Source organism: Amblyomma mixtum, chromosome 4, assembly GCF_055824585.1.
Source record: "Amblyomma mixtum isolate Tamu chromosome 4, ASM5582458v1, whole genome shotgun sequence".
Classification (NCBI taxonomy): Eukaryota; Metazoa; Arthropoda; class Arachnida; order Ixodida; family Ixodidae; genus Amblyomma; species Amblyomma mixtum.
This window is the reverse complement of record NC_143015.1, coordinates 38,573,695-38,597,227: the sequence shown is the minus strand read 5'-3', so window position 1 is coordinate 38,597,227 and position 23,533 is coordinate 38,573,695. Positions and strand designations below refer to the sequence as shown.

The 23,533-nt window shown below is 47.9% G+C and overlaps 1 protein-coding gene across 1 annotated transcript; it reads left to right on the top strand.

Annotated features, from left to right (window-relative positions):
* Positions 1-3,374: 3,374 nt before the first annotated feature.
* LOC149346270 (uncharacterized) lies at positions 3,375-10,845 on the top strand. Its single transcript, XM_089585369.1, has 2 exons — positions 3,375-3,720; positions 10,554-10,845. Exons 1-2 carry the CDS (start codon positions 3,375-3,377, stop codon positions 10,787-10,789), a joined length of 582 nt encoding a protein of 193 aa, XP_089441495.1. The 3' UTR covers positions 10,790-10,845.
* Positions 10,846-23,533: the final 12,688 nt, after the last annotated feature.

Sequence of the window (23,533 nt, the reverse complement as noted above, 5' to 3'; positions counted from 1 at the left end):
TCTCTTCATGGCTCCGTTCTCTGACGTGTTTTGTTTGAGGATGTTTGTTTATAATTTTGTGAAAGAAATTACGCTGAGAAAGTTCCTTGCCCCCCCCCCCCGTCTCAGTGGCCTCGGGAGGCTGATTTTTCGTTCAGTACTGGTTTCATTCGGGCGACATCAGTCTCCGCACTGTAACTTTGTACAACCGAGGGACGGTTGTCCCTTTTCATACAACGGTCAAATAAAATTCTCTTCATGGCTCCGTTCTCTGACGTGTTTTGTTTGAGGATGTTTGTTTATAATTTTGTGAAAGAAATTACGCTGAGAAAGTTCCTTGCCCCCCCCCCGTCTCAGTGGCCTCGGGAGGCTGATTTTTCGTTCAGTACTGGTTTCATGTAATAGGATATATATTGTGATATGTGCAGTGTGTTAAAAATAAGGTCATGGTGTTCCTGGGTGACCACCCGCTTTATATCATTTGCTGTGCCCTCAGTCATGAGTGTGTATGCAACGTTTTGTTTTTTTGCACTGTGCAATAAATTTCCCTTTATGTGTAGCTCAGTCGCCAAAGTGATGTGGCGACTGGTGCAAAGATTGTTCCCAGTTTGTGCCGGGCCAGGCGTCATGCCAACGCGAAAGCACTTTGGGAAGCTTGTGTTATTGTGTTTGTTCCCTGTTTGTGTCGTGGTGACGTCGCTGTCTGGCTAAAGCTCACAGACAGCCGGCGAGAGATATGTACCCAGCGCTGACGAAACATTTATGCAGCGCTGGCATACAAGATTGTGTGTGGTTTGTGATGGCAGAGTGGGGATCCCACCTCTGCTTTATTAGTGCATTGTTGGTTTGTTGTGCTATTTGATATTGCTAGCAGCGGCGAGGGATCTCACACCGAGTTCTTTAACTCCCCTCCCCAAAGAGTGAAGAAGTGTACTTTATGTCCTATACATAGTGTACAGGGCTGGCTGCAACAGATACCCTTCCACCTCCCTTGTTCGGGCGCAGTGGGGCCGCGCGGAGACGCAGGAATCACGCGGTGAGCGGCCAACAACGCAGCGCACATCCAAGGCGCGTTCACCACGAAAATTGCGGCTTGCTGCCAGTTCGTTCGGCGCGGAAGCTATGCTGGCGTTCGGGGCATCGGGTTTGTCGAGAACGATGTTCCGATGAACTACGACTTCACTGCAACTTGAGTTCTTAAGGAGAAGCTTGAGCAGCCTCCTACTTTTTGTCTTTATTCCGAATTTGTACCTCCCAATTGTTTCTTTACTGCATTGAAGCCCAATAACTTGTAGCACAAGCACAGAAGGTCATGTCGATGCTCTGTACCAGTTTTTTCACAAATTGCTTCTATAAGGTTTGATGTGCACTCCCATATGTGCCTTTTCAACTCATTACACGAGAGCGTATGCGTAGATAGATTGCTTGTTTGGTTGTCGAATGAAGTTCCCTTTGTGTAGTGAAATCTGCGGAGCGGCGAGCTATTTTTATTTGCTCACTCCAACGCCGTTGCATGCGGCGGCTTCGCCAAAAGTCTGCGTGTCCTTGGGCACGCCAGCTAACTTGCGTCATTGCTCTGAATCTTGTCCGCCTGAGCTTTTTTGCCATTGTACTACCATCGCACCTCCGCGTCCTCTTATGGTAACACGTGATGCTTCGCGCCCATTACACATCCTGGGTGACAGAGATTTTAATGCGACAGCATTATAAAAGATGGAGGCGTGCGAGAACAATGTTGCCGAGTTCATTGCTACCATAAGAGACCAACTAATATTCAAAACGCATTGACCACCTTTATGCACCCATTATATATTATGTAAAATGTGTTCACGTTGTATAAGCTGAATTCATGCAGTGCCGCTGTTTGTTTACTGTTTTTTTGTGTGTCCGCATAATACGTTTTCCTTTCATGTTTCAAAACTGCTTGTAGTCGAATATACTTTTCTACTTCTCCACTTTGTACCACCTTTTGTCTGCAAATATTGTAACACCTCCCCCTCCCACAATGTTCTAAGTATGGAACTTGCGATGTCATAGAATATATTTCATCCACCTTTACTGGGCAGGGAATATTTCCAGAGGCGGCAAATAGCAAACAAAGAAAAGATCGAGAAACACTGAGTGCACTGCCCACCACGAAAAGTGAAGCGGCTGAAAGCGGTGGCACGTAAAGCAGCGAAGGCGGTAATTCAATCCAAGCGAGCTATACTATAGTTCGTAAACGCGGCCTGATGGCTGGGGCGCCTCAAGCCCTTGGTAGAATACATTTCGCGCTTGCGTTTTATTTCTATGATGCTGACGACGATGCCCACAATAACTTACTCTTGTTTTTGCGAAGCTTGTTGCACGTGTTTTATCCAAATTCAGCTAATCTGCCAAACTTTTCGTTACACTCTCCCGTGCGGGCAGCATCGAAGCGAGGAATTTTCTCTTTATGATTTGGCAGTTAGCTATCTTTGTCCAGGGCAATCCTGCTCTGCCGCGTATCGCTGTATGCAGTGTCTTTACGTATCTACGCCGATAGCTCACCTTTGGATCGCCATCGACTCCAAAACGGCACTTAGGCTCGTAGTATGTAGTGCCTCTCAGAGTGCACCAAGAAGCGTGGACCATAGACGATGAGGACGAAGAAAACACACTGCGTGGCTGATTTATTGGCAAGGTCAGCTCTCACTGCCCCTGTAATATATCCCGTACCCCACCTTATTATGTTGGAGACCTCCCGTTTCCAGCGATTCCAACATATATCAGCCAGCTTGGGTGATCCGTTGCTGAATACCGCGGACTTTCAACATTTAAAGTTCCCATGGAATGTCCGTTCATGTAAGACAAGGCGGTGTGAAGTGTCCATGATGCTTTTGCGATGCAGAATCCCCGACCTCAACTTGTACTTGTGCAGATGCGGGTTCGCTACGACAAACCTTTGTAACACATGCAGAGAAGTTGAAACAATTGACCATTATCTCCTCTCTTGCCGGCGGTTCGCATTTCAGAGAAAACAGTATTTGGAAATCCCTCTTTCGAGGTTAGGTCTCCCTTTGTCTCTACCCGTTCTGCTCTCGTTTGGTGCGAGCGCCACGGGTTTCTCGTTAAGCTCTATTTGCGGCTACCTTCATGATTACATCATTGCAACTGGTCGTTTACCCTGCTAAATCCATATAAAATTCCACCGAATGTCCAAAAAGCGTATTTTAATTGATTCCTGGAATATCTAATTTGTTTATTAATTAAATTTTAACAATTCATACATATTTTCTAATTTCGAACATTCACTATTTTACTTCGCTTTTTTCCCGCTTTTATTTTTTTTTTCCCTTGGCATTCACCACCGTACCTTGGCCAATCCCCCCGCGTGGGTATGTGCCATTTTTGTATGGTGAAGAAGAAGAAGAAGAATGGAGGCCGCAAGCGAACGCCGGGCTGAAGCATCAGAAACTACGGATACCAGCGGGCCCACGAGCGAAACCAAGGGTGACACCGGAAGCGTAGACGATGCAGCACTCAGAAGCGAGTCGAGAGCAACGTGGAAAGGGTGCTCAGGGGCGACGGACGAGAATGCAGGCCTAACTGGCCCACCAGAACACCTCGGCAAGACGACGGCGCCGCGGTCTGCTCCACTCGGGAAAACACCCGGAGTAAGCAGCTTCCTCAGCTCTGCAGCTGCCGGCGCCACCCGCCGCGTTCCTGGACCGGCTGCGGTTACAGGTGTGCCAATGAATGCGCAGTTACAACGGGCCAAAGGTAAGATTCAAAACCGTTTAATGAAGAACACAGAATTCAGCCGGCGTTTAAAAAACACTGGCATGCTACTCTGCATGGGCAAGGGAGTTTGGGAGACAAAGACGACAGGAGAGCGGTGCAGAAATAGTAAAATAAAATAAATATAAAAAGAAAGGATGAAATGCAGCCATTGAATGCGTGTTATGGTGCATCGGCGAGTAATGATGCCTCGTATGAAAGGATGAAGTGCATAGTCCGAAAAATGGGCTAAGTTTACGGCATGGTCAATGAGTGAGGATAATATGCATGGTGAATTTACAGCTTTTCACGGTGTCCAATTTCATTTAGTTATGTGAGCAAAAAGTTCAGGGCATGCGTTTATTGCGTGAGGCAGGCTAAGGAACCTAAAACGCTGTTAATTGTTGGAGGCACTGGAGCGAGCTTCCCCATGCAATGTCCATTGTGCGCACGCTCGTCAGCATACGCAGGACACTCGAGCCGGATGTGCTCCACAGTTTCGATCGAGCCGCAGTTATCCCAAAGCGGACGGTGGCTACCTCCTACGCCAAGCTGAAGGCGGTGTTAAACTCCTATCAGGAGTTGCGGGAGGCCCACCTCGTGAACCAATATACGCGGCTCTCGCAGACGGCTCCTGGGCGCCGCTTGCTAAACCGCTTACACATCCAACACACATGCATACCATAAGAGACGGAAAACATCCCGGTCCTGTGGCGCCACATGCTCTGGGTCGCTCCGCTCCCGCGTAACATGGACACTACTTCACATGAATGCAGACGACACGCGCGAGCTCGCACGCTTGAAAGGGAATATGGATCTAAACAGGGCGTCTACAACGTGGACATCACAGGGCCGTCGCACGCGGGGTTCTACACGGCTGCTGTAGTCCATCAGGGAATGAATGTCGATGGGCTATCTTTTCGGGCCCCCAATTCAACGCGAGCGGAGGAAGATGTAATAACTCTCGCTGCCGCCGATCCATAATTGAGAACGGTTATCACAGACTTCGCCGAACATGTGAACCCTATCTTGCAGGGGAAATATCACCGCTTGCCAGCAAAATTCTAAGAGGGGCTCCTGTCGATCCAACTCGCACAAATGTAATCTGGGATCCTGGCCACCAGGGTCTACGAGACAATGATAATCAAGAATCAATGCGGCCGCCAGAGCGCTCACACACCGGGCTCCTCATCCTAGCTCTCCTGGCTCAAAAGCTCATAAACTGCGTCCGCGGTTCCGCGAAATCTTAATTCATTACTGCGAAAGCTACCGCCCCTGCCCGGCACCTGCGAAGGGGCTGAGTAAGGCGGAGGAGCGAACTCCTGCAGACAGGAACTCTGGTCTGTCCTGCCATCCATAAACACTTTGTTTCGAACATAGATTGGCGCTGCCCGCACTGTGGAGAGATCTGCGCTATCTTTCACATGGTGAGGGCATGTACTTGGAATCCTCACCTTCCGCCCCCACCCCCCACCCAAGAGCCATGCGAGACTGCCCTCCTCAACTGCTCCACACTGGAGTCCCAAAGAGCTCTAGTAAATCGGGCGCGAGACGGATCCTCGTCATGCGGTGTCCCGGACTAAGAATACCGACCATGTAGCGGGGTCTTCTGACCCCCTCCCCCCCCCCCCCCCCCCCCTCCGATTCTCTTTGAGTATTAAAAAAGTTATTCACCACCACCTACGTGGCACTCGCGGTAATACAGGACGTACAATCTAAACAGAAAGGACTAAAAACGGAGTAAACTGTGCTCTATCGCATACCCCTTTTGTAAAAGGTTGTGCGCTAGGGGACAGTTTACTTGCTTTTTACACCCGTGTAGGGGTATTTGTGTATTGAGTATTCTACATTCGTCGCTATGGACGAGGGTGGCGCTGGTGAATCCTCTCAAGGTTCGCTTACACTGCGCATAAATACGCCCGAAAGCAGAAGATTGGACAGCTATCGCCGAAGCTCAGTTCATAGAGCACCTGCCGTGAACTTCGGAGGTTGTAGGTTCCGATTCCAACGGCGGCATGTGATTGTTTTTTCTTCTGCTTTTATTATTCTCCCGCTGATAAAAACTACAAATAAAAAAAGACATCTCCTAAGCTCCTTGGTTTCAGACACTGTTGGCTTCCTGTCCAAGAGTGAGGCAGTTGAAGCCGCCGCGGTGGCTCAGTGGTAATGGCGCTCGGCTGCTGATCCCAAAACGCGGGTTCGATCCCGACCGCGGCCGTCAAGTTGCGATGAAGGCGAAATTCTAGAGGCCTGTGTGTTGTGCGATGTCAGTGGACGTTAATGAACCCCAGGTGGTCGAAATTTCCGGCGCCCTTCACTACGGCGTCTCTCATAGCCTAAGTTGCTTTGGGACCTTAAACCCCGTAAATCATAAAACTCTGCACATTTCTTAACCTAGAGACCATTGATTTTACTGTTCTGGTAGACTATGAAAAATGTGAGAACAATACCAATGCAGTCTCCGTTATGTACAAAAGAAAAGACCAGAAAACACAACGGAACACGTGCGCAAAATCGACCGATTTAACATCGATATGCATCAGGGTATTTTTTTTTCATTAATGCTTGCACTCGCTTATACCCTCAGCTAATTAGAGCTCTCCAACAGTGAGTTCAAATTAATTGTTGCTGCTCTGTCTTTTGGACTGAAGCTGTCACTGTGTTCTGCATGCAAGGGACCTCGTGCGTACATTTACTCCTTAGCCGACCGTGGTATGATTCCGAGTAAATACAATCACACCATGTAAGCACATGAGAGTGTCAATGCGTTTTCAGAGTAGCGTGCGTCTCTCCGAGACTGCGTTAGTTTACACAGGATAGGCGGACAGCAGTAGTGCAGTGCAGGATCGCCTCGATTTCCTATCAGAGGATATTATTGTTTGTGAATACTAAAACAAGGAGCGTACCGGTGGCGCCCACATCAATAAATCATAGAATTGTCACCTTGCAGCCACAGCGCTCCCTTGCAGGAGGTATACGAAATCATTTATTTCGGTGCTGTTGTCACCAGTCGTACAATTGAAGTTCACCCTTGCATCATTCGAAAAGCGTTTGTTGCACTATGGTTACTACAGAAGAGACCATTCGGCTAAATTGTGCTGTGAGCATGGAATCCGCTTTCACTATTTTCTATAGTTACGACGGCTCTTGAAATTTAGCACCCGGCGCAATTCTTACGTGCATTGCATGCAGCAGAGCGAAATCACAACTATTTACTGTTAGCTTTTACCAGGATCAAATCGAGATGTGCGCTTCAACATTAGAGACGGCGCAGCAGAGATTCCTACAGTGGAGTACCTAAGTGATTCTCGACGCCGAGAGCTCTTCAGTGTCTAAGTTTCTTCTAGGTTTTCTAATTGAAATTTCTACCTTACCAGGCGTGGCTGCTATGATTTTTTGTATACTGCGATTCCAATACTAGAGCGTTTGAGTTCCATTGGACACCCTTCGTATTTCTCCCTTCATATAGCAAAGCATAATGCTTGCTCGTATATGCAATATTGGCGGGATAAAGAGGCTTAGCACTTTCTAAAATCATTTGTGCGGTGGCGACCACGGTGATATCCGTCTCCTGCTGAATCTGCTGACAGTGTCAATACTTCCTTTTACCTGTATTTCTCATCGTAACTCTCCGCATGTTTGTGCAACAGATGAGTGAAGTTAATCATCACAATTCTTTTTAAAAGCCCACAATTAGCACACAGCGATATTACTCTTGCGCAAATCGCTACCAGTTACACAAATTCCGATGTTCACTTTGTCTCTATTCACGCTTCGAACCGTGAAATTAAACCTTGATGCTAATTCAATATCGTGGAGTGGAATATTTAATCATCATCACCAGCCTGACTGCTCCCACTGCAGGGCAAAGGCCTCTTTCTTGTCTCCCCAATTAACCCTGTCCTTTCCCAGCTGCGGCCACCGTATCACCACAAACTTCTCAAACTTCTGAATTTCTGCCGCCCCTTGCTACACTTGCCTTCTGTTGGAATCCACTCTGTTGCACTTAACAACCAGTGGTTGTATTGTCTTCGCATTACATGCCCTCACCAAGCCCATTTCTTCCTCGTGATTTCAACTAGGATGTCATTAACCCGCTTTTCTTCCCTCACCCACTTTGCCCACTTCCGGTCTCTTAAAGTTACACCTATCATTTTTCTTTCCATAGCTAGCTGCGTCGTCCTTAACTTAAGCTGAACCCTTTTCATTAGCCTCAACGTTAATGTCCCATAGATGAATACCGGTGAGATACCGCTGTTGTTTACTATTTCAATTATAGGTATAGTTTGGTTTGGTTTATTTAGGTTTAACGACCCAAAGCAACTCAGGCTATGAGGGACGCCGTAGTGAAGGGCACCGGAAATTTGGACCACCTGGGGTTCTTTAACGTGTCTCTGGAACGGGTCTCTGGAATATTGCCTTCATCGAAATTCGGCCTCCGCAGCAGGGATCGAGCCCGCGTCTTTCGAGTCAGCAGCCTAGCGCCGTAACCACTCAGTCACAGCGGTGGGGAAATTATAGGTATAGTATTTCAGGTGATTACACATATGTACCAAGACTTCATTAATACACGCGACCCCGAACTATTAGCAAGATACAAAGTCCTCAGAAATAAGCTAAACAAAAAGTTAAGGCGTGCTAGGGATTCGTATTACTACGGCAAATTCGAATCATGCCATGGTGATTCTCGAAAGTTATGGAACCAGATTAACAACGTTGTTTTACGCACACCCCAGACTAGCTCTCCTCAAGAAGTACTTATTCAAGGACAAAGTGTAAATGGGCAGGAGCTAGCAGAGGCGTTTAATCAATATTTCGTCACCTGAGAACACCAAAGTTCGTCAAATATGCCATATGATGCCCGCATAAGTCAAAGTAGCGATCCTATGTATCTATCTCCAACTACATCTTCCGAAGTATTCACTGCATTCATGAACATGAAGAACAGCAGATGCCACGATGCGGATGATTTGCAGATACGGCCTGTGAAGCATGTGTTAGATATTCTAGCACGAATTTTAGCACATATATTTAATTCAAGTTTGGAATACGGAGTGTTCCCACAGCGCATGCAAATTGCTAAGGTGACAGCTGTGTATAAGGAAGGTGATAAGCTTTGCGTTTCAAATTATAGGCCAGTTTCCGTGCTGCCAATCTTTTTTAAGGGACGGGAAAAAATTATCCACACGCGAATATCAGGCTTTTGTGACAAACACCAAATAATAACAGATTCGCAGTTTGGTTTCATCAAACATAAATCTACCGAGACAGCATTACTAAGCCAAAAAGAGTACCTCTTACAGTGTTTCGAGGATCAGAAACTTGTCCTTGACGTTTTTATAGATTTTTCGCAGGCTTTCGACTACATCAGTCACAATATACTTTTGACAAAACTGTTCGACTACGGTTTCAGGGGTCGTGTTCACACGCTTCTTACGTCGTATCTTGCGCATCGCTTTCAGTTTGTTGATATTAATAGCTGTCGATCCTCAGTAAAAAAAGTACTTGCTGGCGTACCTCAAAGAAGTATTCTTGGACCGCTTCTTTTTAACTTGTATATCAATGATATCGTTAACCAATGCCTGCAAGTGAAGTGGGTTATGTATGCAGATGACGTCTCACTGTTTTTCTCATCAAGCGCATGTGAAGATGTGATAAACGAGGCCAATAGGACACTAAGTACACTCCATCAATGGTCCCTTAATAATCGGTTGAAAATTAATGCAACTAAATCTAAGGCAATTATGTTCAAACCAAAAAATAAAAACGTTATTCTACCATGCGATCTTAAGCTATGTTTGGAAACGATAGAGGTTGTAGATAATATTAAGATATTAGGGGTTCATTTCAACAGCGAGCTAAGCTGGGACAATCATGTTAACGCTGTCATCAGTAAGCTTTCTCGTGTCACAGGTATCATTAACCGGACGTCACTTACTTCCATGCAAAGTTAAACTTCTCCTATATAATTCGCTCTTTATGTCCCAAGTGAAATATGCGCACTTAGTTTGGGGAACAACTACAGGTACCAATAAAAATAAGATTTATATTTTACAGAAGACGGCTCTGCGTGCAGTACTTAATGTCGGTTCTCATATAAACACATGCGATTTATTCCACCAGTTCAATGCCATAAAAGTATCTGAAATGTATAATGTTAGGCTAGCTGAAAGATACAAGGAGGACATAAAACAAAATATGAATTACTTGCGTGACACGGCACACCTTTCACTAAATGTACAAGTTTATCCTAGCAGACACAGCGAACTGTGGCATATTCCAACCTGCCGCACAGTATATGGTACACAAAGTCTAGCAAACACGTTGCCCTGTCTTTTAAATAAGTTTCAAACTGCACAAGTTGATCTTTCACGTGCATGCCGCCAAGTTATACACGATGTATGTGCCACTTTATAGATTCATTGCTTCTTATCCCTTCACTGCTTCTTTATCTCTTTCGTTTCCGTATAGTGTTGACCTGATTTGAGTAACCGAATTCCTGTTGTTCGATGACGTGTATTTTTCTGTTCCCTTTTTTTTGTTACCATTTTTGTTGTACACTTCTTTCCTTGTCATTTTTCTAATAATACGCAAAACCATTTTTGATAACTATTGTTTGCATTTTGAGATGCTACTTGTGTAAAACATTTATATGTTACCTGCTTCCCTGCAATGTGGGGGCCGAGGGGCACGTCAAGCCACAATTTCTGGCTTTTTTCCCTCGGCCCTCACCATGTGTACATGGGAAAATAAACTGAAATTGAAAAATTTGCCTAAAAATAGCAGGCACCCCACTGAGGTGCAATACTGAAAAGCTTCACTCGGTCTTTATGCAGGTATCGGTGCAAACTTTGACTCTGGATTCTCCGATGGGGCCGCACGCAGGCGAACCATCTTCGGCTTGTCCCCGGCAGCCTACGCAGTGGTCTCTGCAATCATCATCGCCCTTGTGACGTTCGTTACATACGCTCTCGTTGTTTCCGGTACACGGCGCCTTCCCCCCGGTTCAAGGATCGGAGCTCGTGCGGCCAACCTTACCAATGTATCAGTTCCTGCATTCAGTTTTGTGTAGCCTGCACTGCCGTTTTGCGAACGTACATCAATTCTTCCGCAGCGCATCACTTTTGAAGAATCACGATGAATAAAATTATTAAATTTTGAAGCTTTTAGTGCCTTTCTCGAAAGTGACCTCTTACAACAACTCACTACACCTTCTCACAAGGTAAGTTGGTGAATTAGGTAAACTGTAGGGAAAGATTCAAGTATCACTGCACAAAAGGTCTCGTGCTTGCCAAAAATAGCCAGGCAGTGGGTTTGTTTGTTCGCACTGCAGCGAAACACTTACGGCAGTCCTTAAGTTCTGAATCCGTGAAAGGAAAAGGAAACCATTGTCTGAATATTCGTAGGCATTTTGGGCCTGAGGTGTCGTAAGGGCTTTTCTATGCGCCTGAGCAGCAGGCCCCGTTGTTTCCTTACTTTCGGCGAAGAGTTCACATTTGAAGACAGCCATCAGTCATTAAAACCAAAAGACTGATGGCTTTCTTCAAATGTGAACTCTTCGCCGCGAGTAAGGAATTAAAACCAAAAGAGTTAAAGAACCCCATGTGGTCGAAATTCCCGGAGCCCTCCACTACGGCGTCTCTCATAGCCTTAGTCGCTTTGGGACGTTAAACCCCATAAACCAAACCCATAAACAAAACCATTAAAACCAAAAGAAGGCATAATGGGAATCATTCTGTATGTCGTGTTGACAAATGGGAAGGCTGTAGTGTTCTCTTTGTTGTCGTTGGAGAGTAACTGCATATAAAGAAGAAGAAAAGGCAGTAACGGGGTGCTGGCGGGACTCGAACCCATGACATCCCCATGTACTGTACTCTACCAAGTGCGATATGGCTACGGCTGCCTTCTACTTCCGGTTTTTATGCTGCGTGTATCCAAGACTTCACTGTGCTAAATAGAACCACCCAAGAAAGTTCGTCAATGTTGACTAAACAGCCTCGTCGCTCGTATGCTTCGTCTCGTATCCTGAACAGAAATCGCCTCTGGTGTGGACGAACACTAGCTTAATAAAGTTCTTTTCTACAGAAAATCCACTTCAAGCAACAAAAAAGGTTCCATTCAATGGGCATGCTAAACGTCTTATCGGCAGTCGCCTTTTCCTATCCTCCGATCTATCTCTTAATCTGGGATGTAAGTAGCCTTGCAGTCCTTGCTTAGGTAACGAGTTATGTTACAGGCATCTTCCCCTTTTAAAGACGATACGCGGAGCCTTTTAGTAATCTTTTCTAATCACATAATACACCGCAAATCAAATGTCTAGGCCCTATATAATACCGCTCTTTCAATGCTATTTAAAAATCTTCAAACGCAGCACATTCCATTAACCTCTGTCGACCTTTTACCTTGTGTTTTGCGCTGCTTGGCCCCAGATGCCTTTGCGCCATTAAAATTACCATCATCATCAGGCTGACACCATTAACCCAAGCACCCACGTTTAGCCGTGAGTACGCAGCATCAGCAGCATCAGGTTCAGAGAATGGCCAGTTCTCCATATTTGGGCATTAATCCAATAACGCTACTGCTTCATACCCTTAAGGTGTAGCTTAAGGGTCTCCTCTGAATTCTTTGTTAGTTTTTCAGGATCATTTGATAATGTGAAAACTTTTCCGGTCGTCTGAAGTTGAAATTAATGAGCTTTTACAGACATTAGAACAATCAAACCCCTCCGGGCCTTTCCTGTCAATAAATGCTCTAAAGTTTATCATTTTTTTGTCTTTTTCGGCACAACCCGGTTGTAACAATTATCGGTTATAACAGTGGTATTTCCATCGCACTTGAATATTGTTATAAGTCGGTTTGACTATAGCAGCGAAGACCAGAAAGATGCGGCCTAGTAAAATCATTCAGGCAGCCAAGATATTAGCATTGAAGGACCAGGGCATAAGCAGAGCTTCAGGTTTTTTTATAATTAGAAAAAGAACTTGCCTATCTGCCATGCAATTCCGGATTTTAGTCATGCAACCTAGCTTTTATTATGTGTTTTTAGTTTACATTCTTTTTAATACAGTTTATAATGTGCCTTATTTTCTTCACTTTTAATGTCTTTCATCAGTTATTCACGGCATTACACTTGGCCTTTGATTTCATTGTACCTCTTAGCTTTTTGCCGTGTTGCTTGATGGCCTTTCACCTGTTTGTCTTTTATCGTTTTTAGCTGTTACAATCGTTTTTTTTTATATTTTTATCACCGTGAGTTTGCCACGTTTTCTGTTGACTATTCTTCTTCGCAACCTTTGGTTTTTGGCCTTTACGTACCATACGAAACAGCTTTGCAGATTCTGTTGGTTAGTGCCTCGTTGTTTTGCAGACGTTGGTTAGTGGCGACACCACGTGTTCCTGAGCATCCGCAGGGACATCCCTGCAGGGGGATGATGGTGAGCGATGCGTCACCACGGACCCGAGCATCCGCGCTAAGCCGTGCATGGCATCGCCGTGTCTGGGGAAAAGGGGATCCTGGTGGTTGAGCCGATGCCGAGCGTTTGGACCTTTAAGGACCCTCGGCGGAGGCAACACACCAATTTGGCCCCAGCTTGCTGTAGACGGCACCTCCGGCCTGACCCGATCGGGAGAAATTGGCAGTCGCCTTTTCCTGTTCTCCTCTCCATCTTTCACTTTACTATTGTCTATCTCGCAACTTTCCTGTCTCCTACTCACTTCTTGATTTCTCCTTTTTTCATCGCGGCGAGGGCTAACCTTGTGTGGCGAACTACCCTTAGCTGCGCCATATATGGAGATATTTGAGTATACGGCTGGCGTGGGTAGGACTCGCTTGCAAGTTCCCATTCCGTACCCTGGTTGGGCTCCTCCTTAGTGGGTGGTTGCCACCGCGGCCGAACATTACGTATATTTTATGCCTCCCCTTTTCCACAAAATGATCGCCCTCACAGAAGAGCGTGGAACGAGGTAATCGACATCTTTAAAAAAAGTACGACGCAAAAAAAAAAAAAACAGAACGAGACAACTGACTTCATCAAAATAAGTAGTACAAAGTCAGGTAGAAGAAAACACAGCGAGAACTATGCCCTCTTTCCTGGTCTGCAAATGTCTAATCGATGTCTTTGGTGGAGGCTACAAACCATGGAAAAAATTCCAGTGGTGACCTGTGACTATAGCTCAAAGACATATAGCCCAATACTCGAAACTTTTCAAAGTATTGTCATTGGGGACATCTCAGTGTTAGTCGCGGCATAATACCTGAAACAGATTTCATCCACCTGACTAAATAAGAGATGATTGATTGTCTCAAAGACCAGAATGTCAAAAAAGTGCATCGCATGAAAATAAGGAAGAACACCTACAAAACATCTAGTCCTGAATTCGAACTCGAGCGCACTCTCAGAATCCATCTGAAGATAAACGTCCGACATTACATTTCAAATGCGCGAAGAAATTTCAAATGCCAAAGGTACGGTCGTGGGTCGCAAAGTTACCGTGGTCGCGAAACTTGCGCGAAATTCGCCTCAAAACAACATGCTTCTGAAAACTGTCAAGCAGCAGCACTACGCCGCCCAAACTTCCAAGCTGATCACCCCGAGTATTCAAAGACGTGTGCCTCATTTAAGAACGAGAAAAAGATTATAACGATGAAGACACAATAAAATATCACTTTTATGGAAGCGCGACGACTCTACGACGCAAAGAACACCTTAACTTTTCCGCAAATACGAACTTTGTTGATATGATGCGCAGGGGCGGTGCACAGCACAGCATTGCGGCACCTGCCCAGGCTACTTTCACCGAGCCTATGGCAAGGCCATTTACGGCCCATTCAGGGACAGCGAAGGCTGCTCTGCCATCTCCAAACCAAGGAGCGCCGGTCCTAGGGTATGCACCCCGCAGGACTTCCCCCCGCTGAGGGAGGCCTGAAAATCAGACACCGACGGCTTCTTCGTGGTCCTCCAGCACCTCTGGTGAAATGATAGATGTAGCACCCAGTCCACCTGCTTTACAGCTGCAGAACAGCTGTCTTGAGCAAAAAGAGACAGTGCCCTGATAACGGGCCCAGAAAGGAAGTAAATCCTGTCTATTTTAACCGAAAAGCATACAATAATGACCTTTGTGGTTCAGTGTAACTGTAGAGGACTACTGAGGATTTACAGTGAATACAAAATCTATGGTTAATGTTGCCTCTGGCTTTATGCCCTCAGGAAACCAACCTTTTTCCACAATATGCAAATATCCTAAGACAACATAAAAAAATGGCAGTGTCTTAGCACTGGTTAAACCTGGTTGTGTTACGAAAGCAATGGCGGCCTAGCTACGCTTAGGATTCGCTTGCGGTTAGGCGTGGTTAGGCTGGCGAAGCGAGCGCCAGGCGAACCTAGCGCCGGCGCCAGCGGCGCCATCTGGCGAAGCGCGGTGGCGGCAGCTGCTGCGCTTGCTAGGTGACGGCTCAAGGTCATTCGTGGAGTCGCCGCCACGGCGAAAGTGCAGCCACGCTGAAGAGGCGGAACGGTGGGCGCAGTGTTGCTTTCGAAACAAAGCTACCGACATGAGCACGAGTATGCAAATAGACTGTCAGGCGACGTCGCAATTGTGATTCAAAGCGGCGTGCCTGCTCAAGAAACCGAACATGGAACAAAATTTGAGCCGGTTGCGGTCACCATCGTCAGCTACAAAACAATAACAATGTGTACTGTATACATTCCTCCACATCTCGCATTAACAGTCGAAGGTCCAGAAGACCTAATCGATGAACTGCCAAAGCCATATCTAGTAGCTGGTGATTTTATCGCTGACTTCTCTTTTTGGGGGATGCGAACGTTGTGAATCTAGGTGCCAAATAACTGAAGATTTTAGCCTTAAAAATAATCTATGTCTTTTACATACGGAAAAGAACATATTTTTGCCCAAGCTCGGGAGAAAGGAGCTTTCTCGACCTAGCTTTCACATCACCGTCTGCTTTCAACAATCTTAAATGAGATGTTTTAAATGACCCCCTGGGAAGCGATCACTTACCTTCTCTCATCAGGCTCTCATCCTGTACTCCTGTCATCCTCACAAGACCATGGCGCTCGAAAATCCACCGCGCCGACTGGTCACTTTATACGACAAATGGTACTAAAAGAAATTTTCTGCAGAGCGCGGCACGGAACAGACGAATTTATTGAATGGTTTACTGCATACGTAATATCGGCCGCAGTACTAGCTATTCCATATACAAAAGAAGTCGCACAGAAGAAACAAAGTATGGTGGACACAAGAATGCAATTGGCAAAAAAAAAACAGCAACACAAAGCCTGGGGCAGTATCCGTTGGTACCCACTGCAGAGAACTTGCTTGTCTTTAAGTAGGATAAGACTAGAGCAAGGTAAATACGAAGAAATGCAGAGAAAACCTCCTTCAGTAAATGTGTCCTAAATAAACGGTTCAATATATGCCTTGAAAGAAAGTGTGGGAAAAGTTTCGTAAATTCACTGGTGACTATACTTCTTTCACCTTTCCGCTGTTGACGACACCCGATACATAAACATCATTAGAAGCGCGGGCCATTCTATTGGACGGGCATTTTAATAAAGTCTCATCATCTAAACGAAAACATTCCAGAAGCACAAAGGAATAGCATAAAAACATAAACTTCCATTTAGTTTATCAATGAGGACCACAACCAACCTATCACAATGCACAAATTCAATCCTGTGTTACCCTCCGTCAACAAGACAGCACCAGGCCCAGACAATGTGCATTATGCTTTGCTTGCCCATCTATCTCAAACTACCGTAGAGTCACTGTTGAAATTCTTCAATAAAATATGGGTTACTAGGAGAATACCTGGGAAATGTAAAAAGAAATTGCAGTACCTTTTCTCAAACCCTGAAAACCACGAACATTTCTTACAGTAACATACCGATAGCCCTCACTAGCCGTATAGTAAAATCATTCGAGAATGTTGTCAACATTACACTGACTTTCATACTCGAATCCCGGCGAGCCTTGGACCTGCGTCAATGCGGATTTGGAAAAGCATGTTCAACCACTGATCTCCTTGTCCGCCTTTCAAAACACCATCCGGGAGGCGTTCAACCCTAAGCAGCACTGTATCGAGATCGTTTTCGACCCGGATAAGGCCTGTAATACCACGTAGAAGTTCGGTATCCTGCGTGACCTAGCACACCTAGGTGTTCGCGGCAGGATGCTGACTGCTTAAACAACTTCCTGACTAACCGCCCATTCCGAGTCGACCTAGGAGCAGCTCTCGCCATGAATTTCATTGAAGAGAAAGGCGTGCCTCAGAGGAGCATTCTAAGCACCACACTCTTCATAGTGAAAATGAATTCCTTAGGTAAAGTAATCCCGAAGTCCTTAATATTGTGCCGTGTAATATTCGTGACGTAATATTACACGGCACACCGTTAGATACACAACAACTGTTCCAGTCTGCCGAGCGGTCACCAGCAAGCAGGCGAAACACTTCTTCCTCGTCACAAGCCAGATGGCGGAGCACTACTTCTTCGTCCACTTCTAAGCTGTATCATTGCTCCATCCTCTGCAGCATCGCCTCGATGCGGGCCGCTTTCATAGAGGGGAAAATGGGTTGGACACGGAAAGTTAAACACAGCTATCACGACACAGAACCGGTGGCACTCAAAGTACAATCAGCAGGACGGTCGTAGTACGGCTTCATACGAACGACGTGCACAACATCCGGATGCGGTGGTCTGCGCGATGGGCGGCCTGGGGTTGTCGGTGAAACTTCGTACGTCACGTCGCTAATGCGGCGAAGAACTCGGTAAGGTCCGAAGTATCGGCGCAGTAATTTTTCGGACAACCCACGGCGACGAACTGGTGTCCAAACCCACACATGGTCGCCTGGTTCGTACGTAACAAATCGCCGTCCGAGATTGTAGCGGTCAGCGTCGACGTGCTGTTAACGGTGTATTCGCTGCCTGGCCAGTTGACGTGCTTCTTCAGCCCGCTGAACGAAAGTGGCGACGTCAAGATCTGGCTCTAGGTCACACTGAGGGTCGACGGGCAACATGGCATCCAAAGAAGTAACAACTGGACGACCGAAGACAAGCTGGAAGGGCGTGAGCCGCGTTGTCTCCTGCAGGGCCGTATTGTAAGCGAACGTTACGTATGGGAGAATTTGGTCCCACGTTTTATGCTCCACATCCACATACATGGAGAGCATGTCGGCCAGGGTTCTGTTAAGGCGCTCCACCAAACCTGTGTGTCTGTGGGTGGTACGCTGTTGTACGCCTATGGCTGGTGTGGGTCAGATCTAGGACTGCCTGAGTTAAGCGGGCCGTGAAAGCAGCTCCACGGTCAGTAATGATAACCGCCGGAGCCCCATGACGCAGCACGATGTTGTGTACAAAAAACGTAGCTACTTCGACAGCAGTTCCGTTTGCAAGCGCCGTTGTCTCAGCGTACCGCGTCAAATAATCCGTCGCGACAGCAATCCAACGTTTTCCAGTGGATGACTTCGGGAAAGGGCCGAGTAGGTCCATTCCCACTTGTTGGAAAGGCGTCTTCGGAGGCGCTATGGGATGAAGAAATCCTGCGGGTTTTAAGGGAGGAGACTTACGGCGCTGGCAGTCGCGACAGGTTTTGACGTATGTCCGCAATGATGGAAGTAATCTGGGCCAGTAGTACCTCTGCCGAATCCTCGCTAAGGTACGACTGACCCCCAGGTGGCCGGCAGATGGTTCGTCGTGGCAAGCGCTCAAGATATCAGGTCGCAACTGGGACGGGACTACGAGCAGAAATGTTGAGGTGTTGCTCTCAAAGTTGCGCTTGTAGAGGACGCCGTTCTGCAGAGTGAAAGATTTGAGCCCACGAAGAAAAACACGAGGAACGCGGGGACCATCGCAGCCTTCCAGGTACGCGATGAGCGGCGCTAACTCTGGGTCCTCCCTTTGAAGCTGCGCCATATCGGTTGCGCTAACAGCACCAAGGAAAGAGAAGTCTTCAGTGATTTCCGGGGAAGCCAGGTCCACTGGCGCGCGTGATAAACAATCCGCATCTTGGTGCTTCCGCCCCGACTTGTACACGACCGCTACGTCGTACTCCTGCAAACGGAGGCTCCACCTCGCCAACCGCCCAGATGGATCTTTTAGGCTGGCCAGCCAGCATAACGAGTGGTGATCGCTGACAACGCGAAAGGGTCTTCCGTAAAGGTATGGGCGGAACTTACTGATGGCCCAGACTACCGCAAGACATTCTTTCTCAGTCGTTGAATAGTTGCATTCCAAGCGCGAAAGTGTACGGCTTGCGTAAGCGATGACTCGTTCGGCGCCATCCTGCCACTGTACCAGGACCGCCCCAAGGCCTACGTTGCTAGCATCAGTGTGTATGTCGGTTGCTGCGGCGTCATCGAAATGGGCGAGTATCGGTGGACGTTGCAGGCGTTGTCGGAGCTCCACGAAAGCATCCTCTTGGTCGCTTCCCCACAAGAAGGGTGTGTCGTCTCTGGTCAGCGCTGTTAAGGGTTCAGCTATTTTGGAAAAATCTTGGACGAATCGTCGATAGTAAGAGCACAGTCCCAAAAAACGTCGAAGAGTCTTTTTGTCAGTGGGACGCGGGAAACTGGAGACAGCAGCGGTCTTGTCGGGATCTGGGAGAACACCGCGCGCGCTGACAACATGGCCGAGGAAACGAAGCTCCTCAAAACCGAAATAGCATTTCTCAGGCTTGATCGTAAGTTGCGCACATTGGAGCGCCCGGAGCACTGTGCACAGCCGCTTCAAGTGTTGCTCGAAGGTGGGCGAGAAAATGACGACATCGTCCAGGTATACGAGGCACGTCTGCCACTTGAGCCCAAATAAGACAGTGTCCATCATGCGCTGGAAAGTTGCCGGCGCTGAGCACAGTCCAAACGGGAGCACCTTAAACTCGTATAGACCATCAGGCGTCACAAAAGCAGTTTTCTCGCGGTCTCGCTCGTCCACCTCTATCTGCCAGCAGCCGCTTTTGAGATCTAAAGAGGAAAAGAACCTGGCATCACGTAGTCTGTCGAGTGCATCATCAATCCTGGGGAGCGGGTAAACGTCCTTTTTGGTCACGTTCTTCAGTTTGCGGTAATCAACACAAAATCTCAAGGTGTTGTCTTTCTTTTTTCACGAGGACCACCGGTGATGCCCATGGACTTGTCGACGGTTGAATGACATCGTCGGCGAGCATTTCGTCCACTTGCCTTTTAATGGCTTCGCGTTCCGTCGAAGAAACGCGGTATGGGCGCTGGCATACGGGTGGTGTAGTCTCGTCGGTGATGATGCGATGCTTTGCGACAGGCGCACGACCGACCCTGGAGCTTGTGGCAAAACAATCCGCGAAGTCGGTTATAAGCGCCGAGAGGAGAGCCTTCTGCTCAGGCGCCAAATCCGGATTGACTCTGACGGACGGAAGGACAGGACATGGTGGAGCCTGGTCTTGAGGGCTTGTCTCTAGGGCGCACACTTGAGGCACCACGGCGAAGTCATGCAGGAAGGCGACAGCCGTGCCCTTGGCGAGTTGCTGCAACTCGTTGGCAAAATTTGTAAGGAGCACACTAGCACAACCGTCTTGTAGTTGGACGAGCCCGCGAGCGACGGCTACTCCCTTCTCGAGCAGCAGGGGTACGTGGCTATCAGCGACACCTTCGTAGTCGTGGAATAAATCGTTCCTTACGAGAACTAGCACACTGGACCGGGGTGGCACCATTACGTCGTCGTCAACAAGTCGCAGAGCAGTGAAGCGTGAGTCGTCTGTGTCAGTGCGCGCCACGGCCCGTTTAGTCGAGAACGTGACCCGTGCTTCGTGCAGGTCAATGACAGCACCGTTCGTGTGGAGAAAGTCGAGACCGAGGATCAAGTCCCTCTAACACTCACGGAGGACTACAAATTCGCCGACGTACACAAAACCACGGATATCGAGACGAGCTGTGCACCTGCCGGGGGGTATAATCAGGTGACCCCCAGCAGTGCGAATGCTAGGCCCCGACCACCCCGTCAATACTTTCTTCAGTTGTAAGGCAAGGGCCAGGCACATGACAGAATAGTCGGCACCAGTATCCAGCAAAGCGGTCACGTCGATTCCGTCAATTTTGACGCACAAATCGGAGGTAGCGCGTCGGATGCTGTCGCTACTCGCTCCCAGAGAAACATCGTCGCGTGGTAGTGGCGCAGGAGGATCTTCACAAGTCCCGGCATCAGCGGCCTTGCCTCCAGAGGCCGCTGGAATCAGTTTTCCCGGCGTGGACTGGGAGAACGGCGTCCGGAGTAGCCTGCGGCTTGACGGGGGCTTGGAGAACGGTAGCGTCTCGGCGACGGTGATCGAGCCTCCTGGTGGCCTGACGTGATGTGGTTCTGGCGCGACGACAGATGGAATGGTATCTCCTGCGGTCGTTCCCCGTTCTGAGGGCACGGATCGTCCGGCGCGAAACCACGCAGGCCCACGCGGCGGTATGGGCACGCCCTGTAGAGGTGACCCGCCTCGCCACAGTGATAGCAGAGGGGCCGACGATCCGGGGCACGCCACACTTCACTCTTTCGCGGTCGCTGATAGGCTGGCGGAGCGTCACCACGAGGGGAGCTCGACGAGAGCACTGCTGGAGTCGCGGCAGTGACGTCGTACCCAGGGGCCTGGCGCAGGACGGACGCATACGTGGGCCTTGCATCAGGCTGGCGAGGAACCTCGGAAATCTGGTGCTGTTGTGCTGCCAGGCGCACCTCGTCCCGGATGACTTCGCTCAGTGGCGTGAAAGATGGCGTCTCGGACGGCGTACGGAAGGCCTGCAGTTCCTCTCTGACGACAGATCGGACCAGCTCGCGTAGAAAGGCCGCGTCGATTCTGGGAGGCATGGAGATGGGATCAGGCCCGAAGGTGTTGACGTCGCGATTGTACAGGCGGGCTCGCTGTTCCAGCGTCTTCTCCATAGTTGCCGCCTCGGTGAGGAACTCTGCCACAGTGCTTGGTGGGCTGCGCACGAGTCCTGCGAAGAGCTCTTGCTTGACACCCAGCATGAGGTGGCGAAGCTTCTTGTCTTCTGTCATGTTGGGATCCGCGCGCTTAAAAAGGCGAGTCATGTCCTCGCAGTACATGCGTACACTCTCGTTGTGTCGCTGGTTGCGCGAGTGTAACGCAGCTTCTGCTCGCTCTCGACGGTCTGCATTCGGAAAAGTGGCTTTAAGATTGCGGCAGAAAGCTTCCCAGGACGTAAACGAAGCTTCATGGTTTTCGAACCATGTCCGAGCCGACTCTTCAAGTGCAAAATAGACATTGTGGAGCTTACGGTTGTCACTCCAGCAGCTGTTACGGGCAACCCGTTCGAAGATCTCGAGCCAATCCTCGGCGTCCTCGAACACGTCGCCATGAAACGACGGGGGTGTTCGTGGCTGCTGACAGAGGATGTGCGCCGGGAGCGTGGTCTCAGTTGCCATGGCAGCTGGTGCCTCCGAAGGCCGGGGTTGCGTCGCCCTGGTTGCAGCCGGAAGGAGTCCAAATTCAGGGGACGCTCCACGGAGGCGGCGGCCGCGGCGCTGGTGAACTGGGGTGAGATCCGTATTGGTCGGTAGCCTACGCGGGTCTGGAAGCGTACCCCGCACCTCCACCAGAATATATTCAGGTTATGTAGATGACCTGCATGCAAATGATGTGCATTTTCTTCAGCATACCTACCTGTGAGAGACTGATGCAGATGACGCTAAATAAACTGGCTGCTTGGGCGGACAGAAATGGATTTAAGTTTTACCCTCAAAAAACAGTAGCTGTTCTGTTCTCATTTAGACGGGGCCTACAAGTCAATCTTAATCTATACCTTAACCAAACCGCACTACCAGTTAAACAAGCAAAAAATTTTTAGGCGTCACTTTAGAGAAGAAGCATTTCTGGCACACATGAACAACCTTAAAAAGAAAGCTTCACAAGCTCTTAATATTCTAAAGGTACTTTCATGAAAATGGGAAGTCCGATAGAGCTTCCCTTTTGCAAATCTATCGCTCTCTGTTACGCTCTAAGCTAGACTACGGGTGCGTGGTATATGGTTCGGCACGAAAATGACACGACACGATTAGACTCAGTTCATAATCTTAGTCTCCGTCAATCATCTGCAGCACACAGAACATCCCCGGTAACCATCCTTTACGTTGAAGCTAATGAGCCCAGCCTAATGAACCCTGCATAATCGCATTTTCATGCGCATATGCTCTAAATGTCCGTCCTCCTCCGAAATATCTCTGTCATCCCCTTGTCACCAAGTGACCATCCAATAGGCTATTCAAAAAGAAACCAAACTCTATCACGTAATTAGTACTGCGCTTTGAAGATCAATGCGAAGAGTTAGCTATACTAGATGCTCTACTTAACACTGCATCGAGACAAGGCCGTTTTGTATAATCTCCCACCAGTATGTGACCTCACACTGACACATTTACATAATAAGCAAACGCCGCATAAGACGTACTACAAGAATTGTTTGCCCTGCAAGAAAAATAGTGACACCTATGCTGCTTTTAATACTGATGACTCAAAATTAGAGATCACTGCGGCGACCCGCATTGGGAGAGTGCGAAAGCATTGACGCCTCAAATTCGACGCCTTAATTCCTTCTCCGTACACTTACTATATACCCATCGAAACCATTGAAAGATCCATAGCTATTGCTTCGAATGAATTATCGATTGTTAACCTTATTGGTCAACGATTATTACCCATTTCGTTGTTCAGATTCGAAGCCTTAATTGCTTTTCCGTCCACTTAATATATACACTTCCAGACCATTGAACCCTCAATTGCTTTTGCTTCTAATTAATAAATTACTCCAAATCAACGAAGTATT

Excerpts from the sequence above, each read along its gene's own strand:
- LOC149346270 (XM_089585369.1), top strand. The coding sequence starts at position 3,375 with ATGGAGGCCGCAAGCGAACGCCGGGCTGAAGCATCAGAAACTACGGAT. Across the intron at positions 3,721-10,553 it reads GCAGTTACAACGGGCCAAAG|GTATCGGTGCAAACTTTGAC; the intron begins GTAAGATTCAAA and ends GTCTTTATGCAG.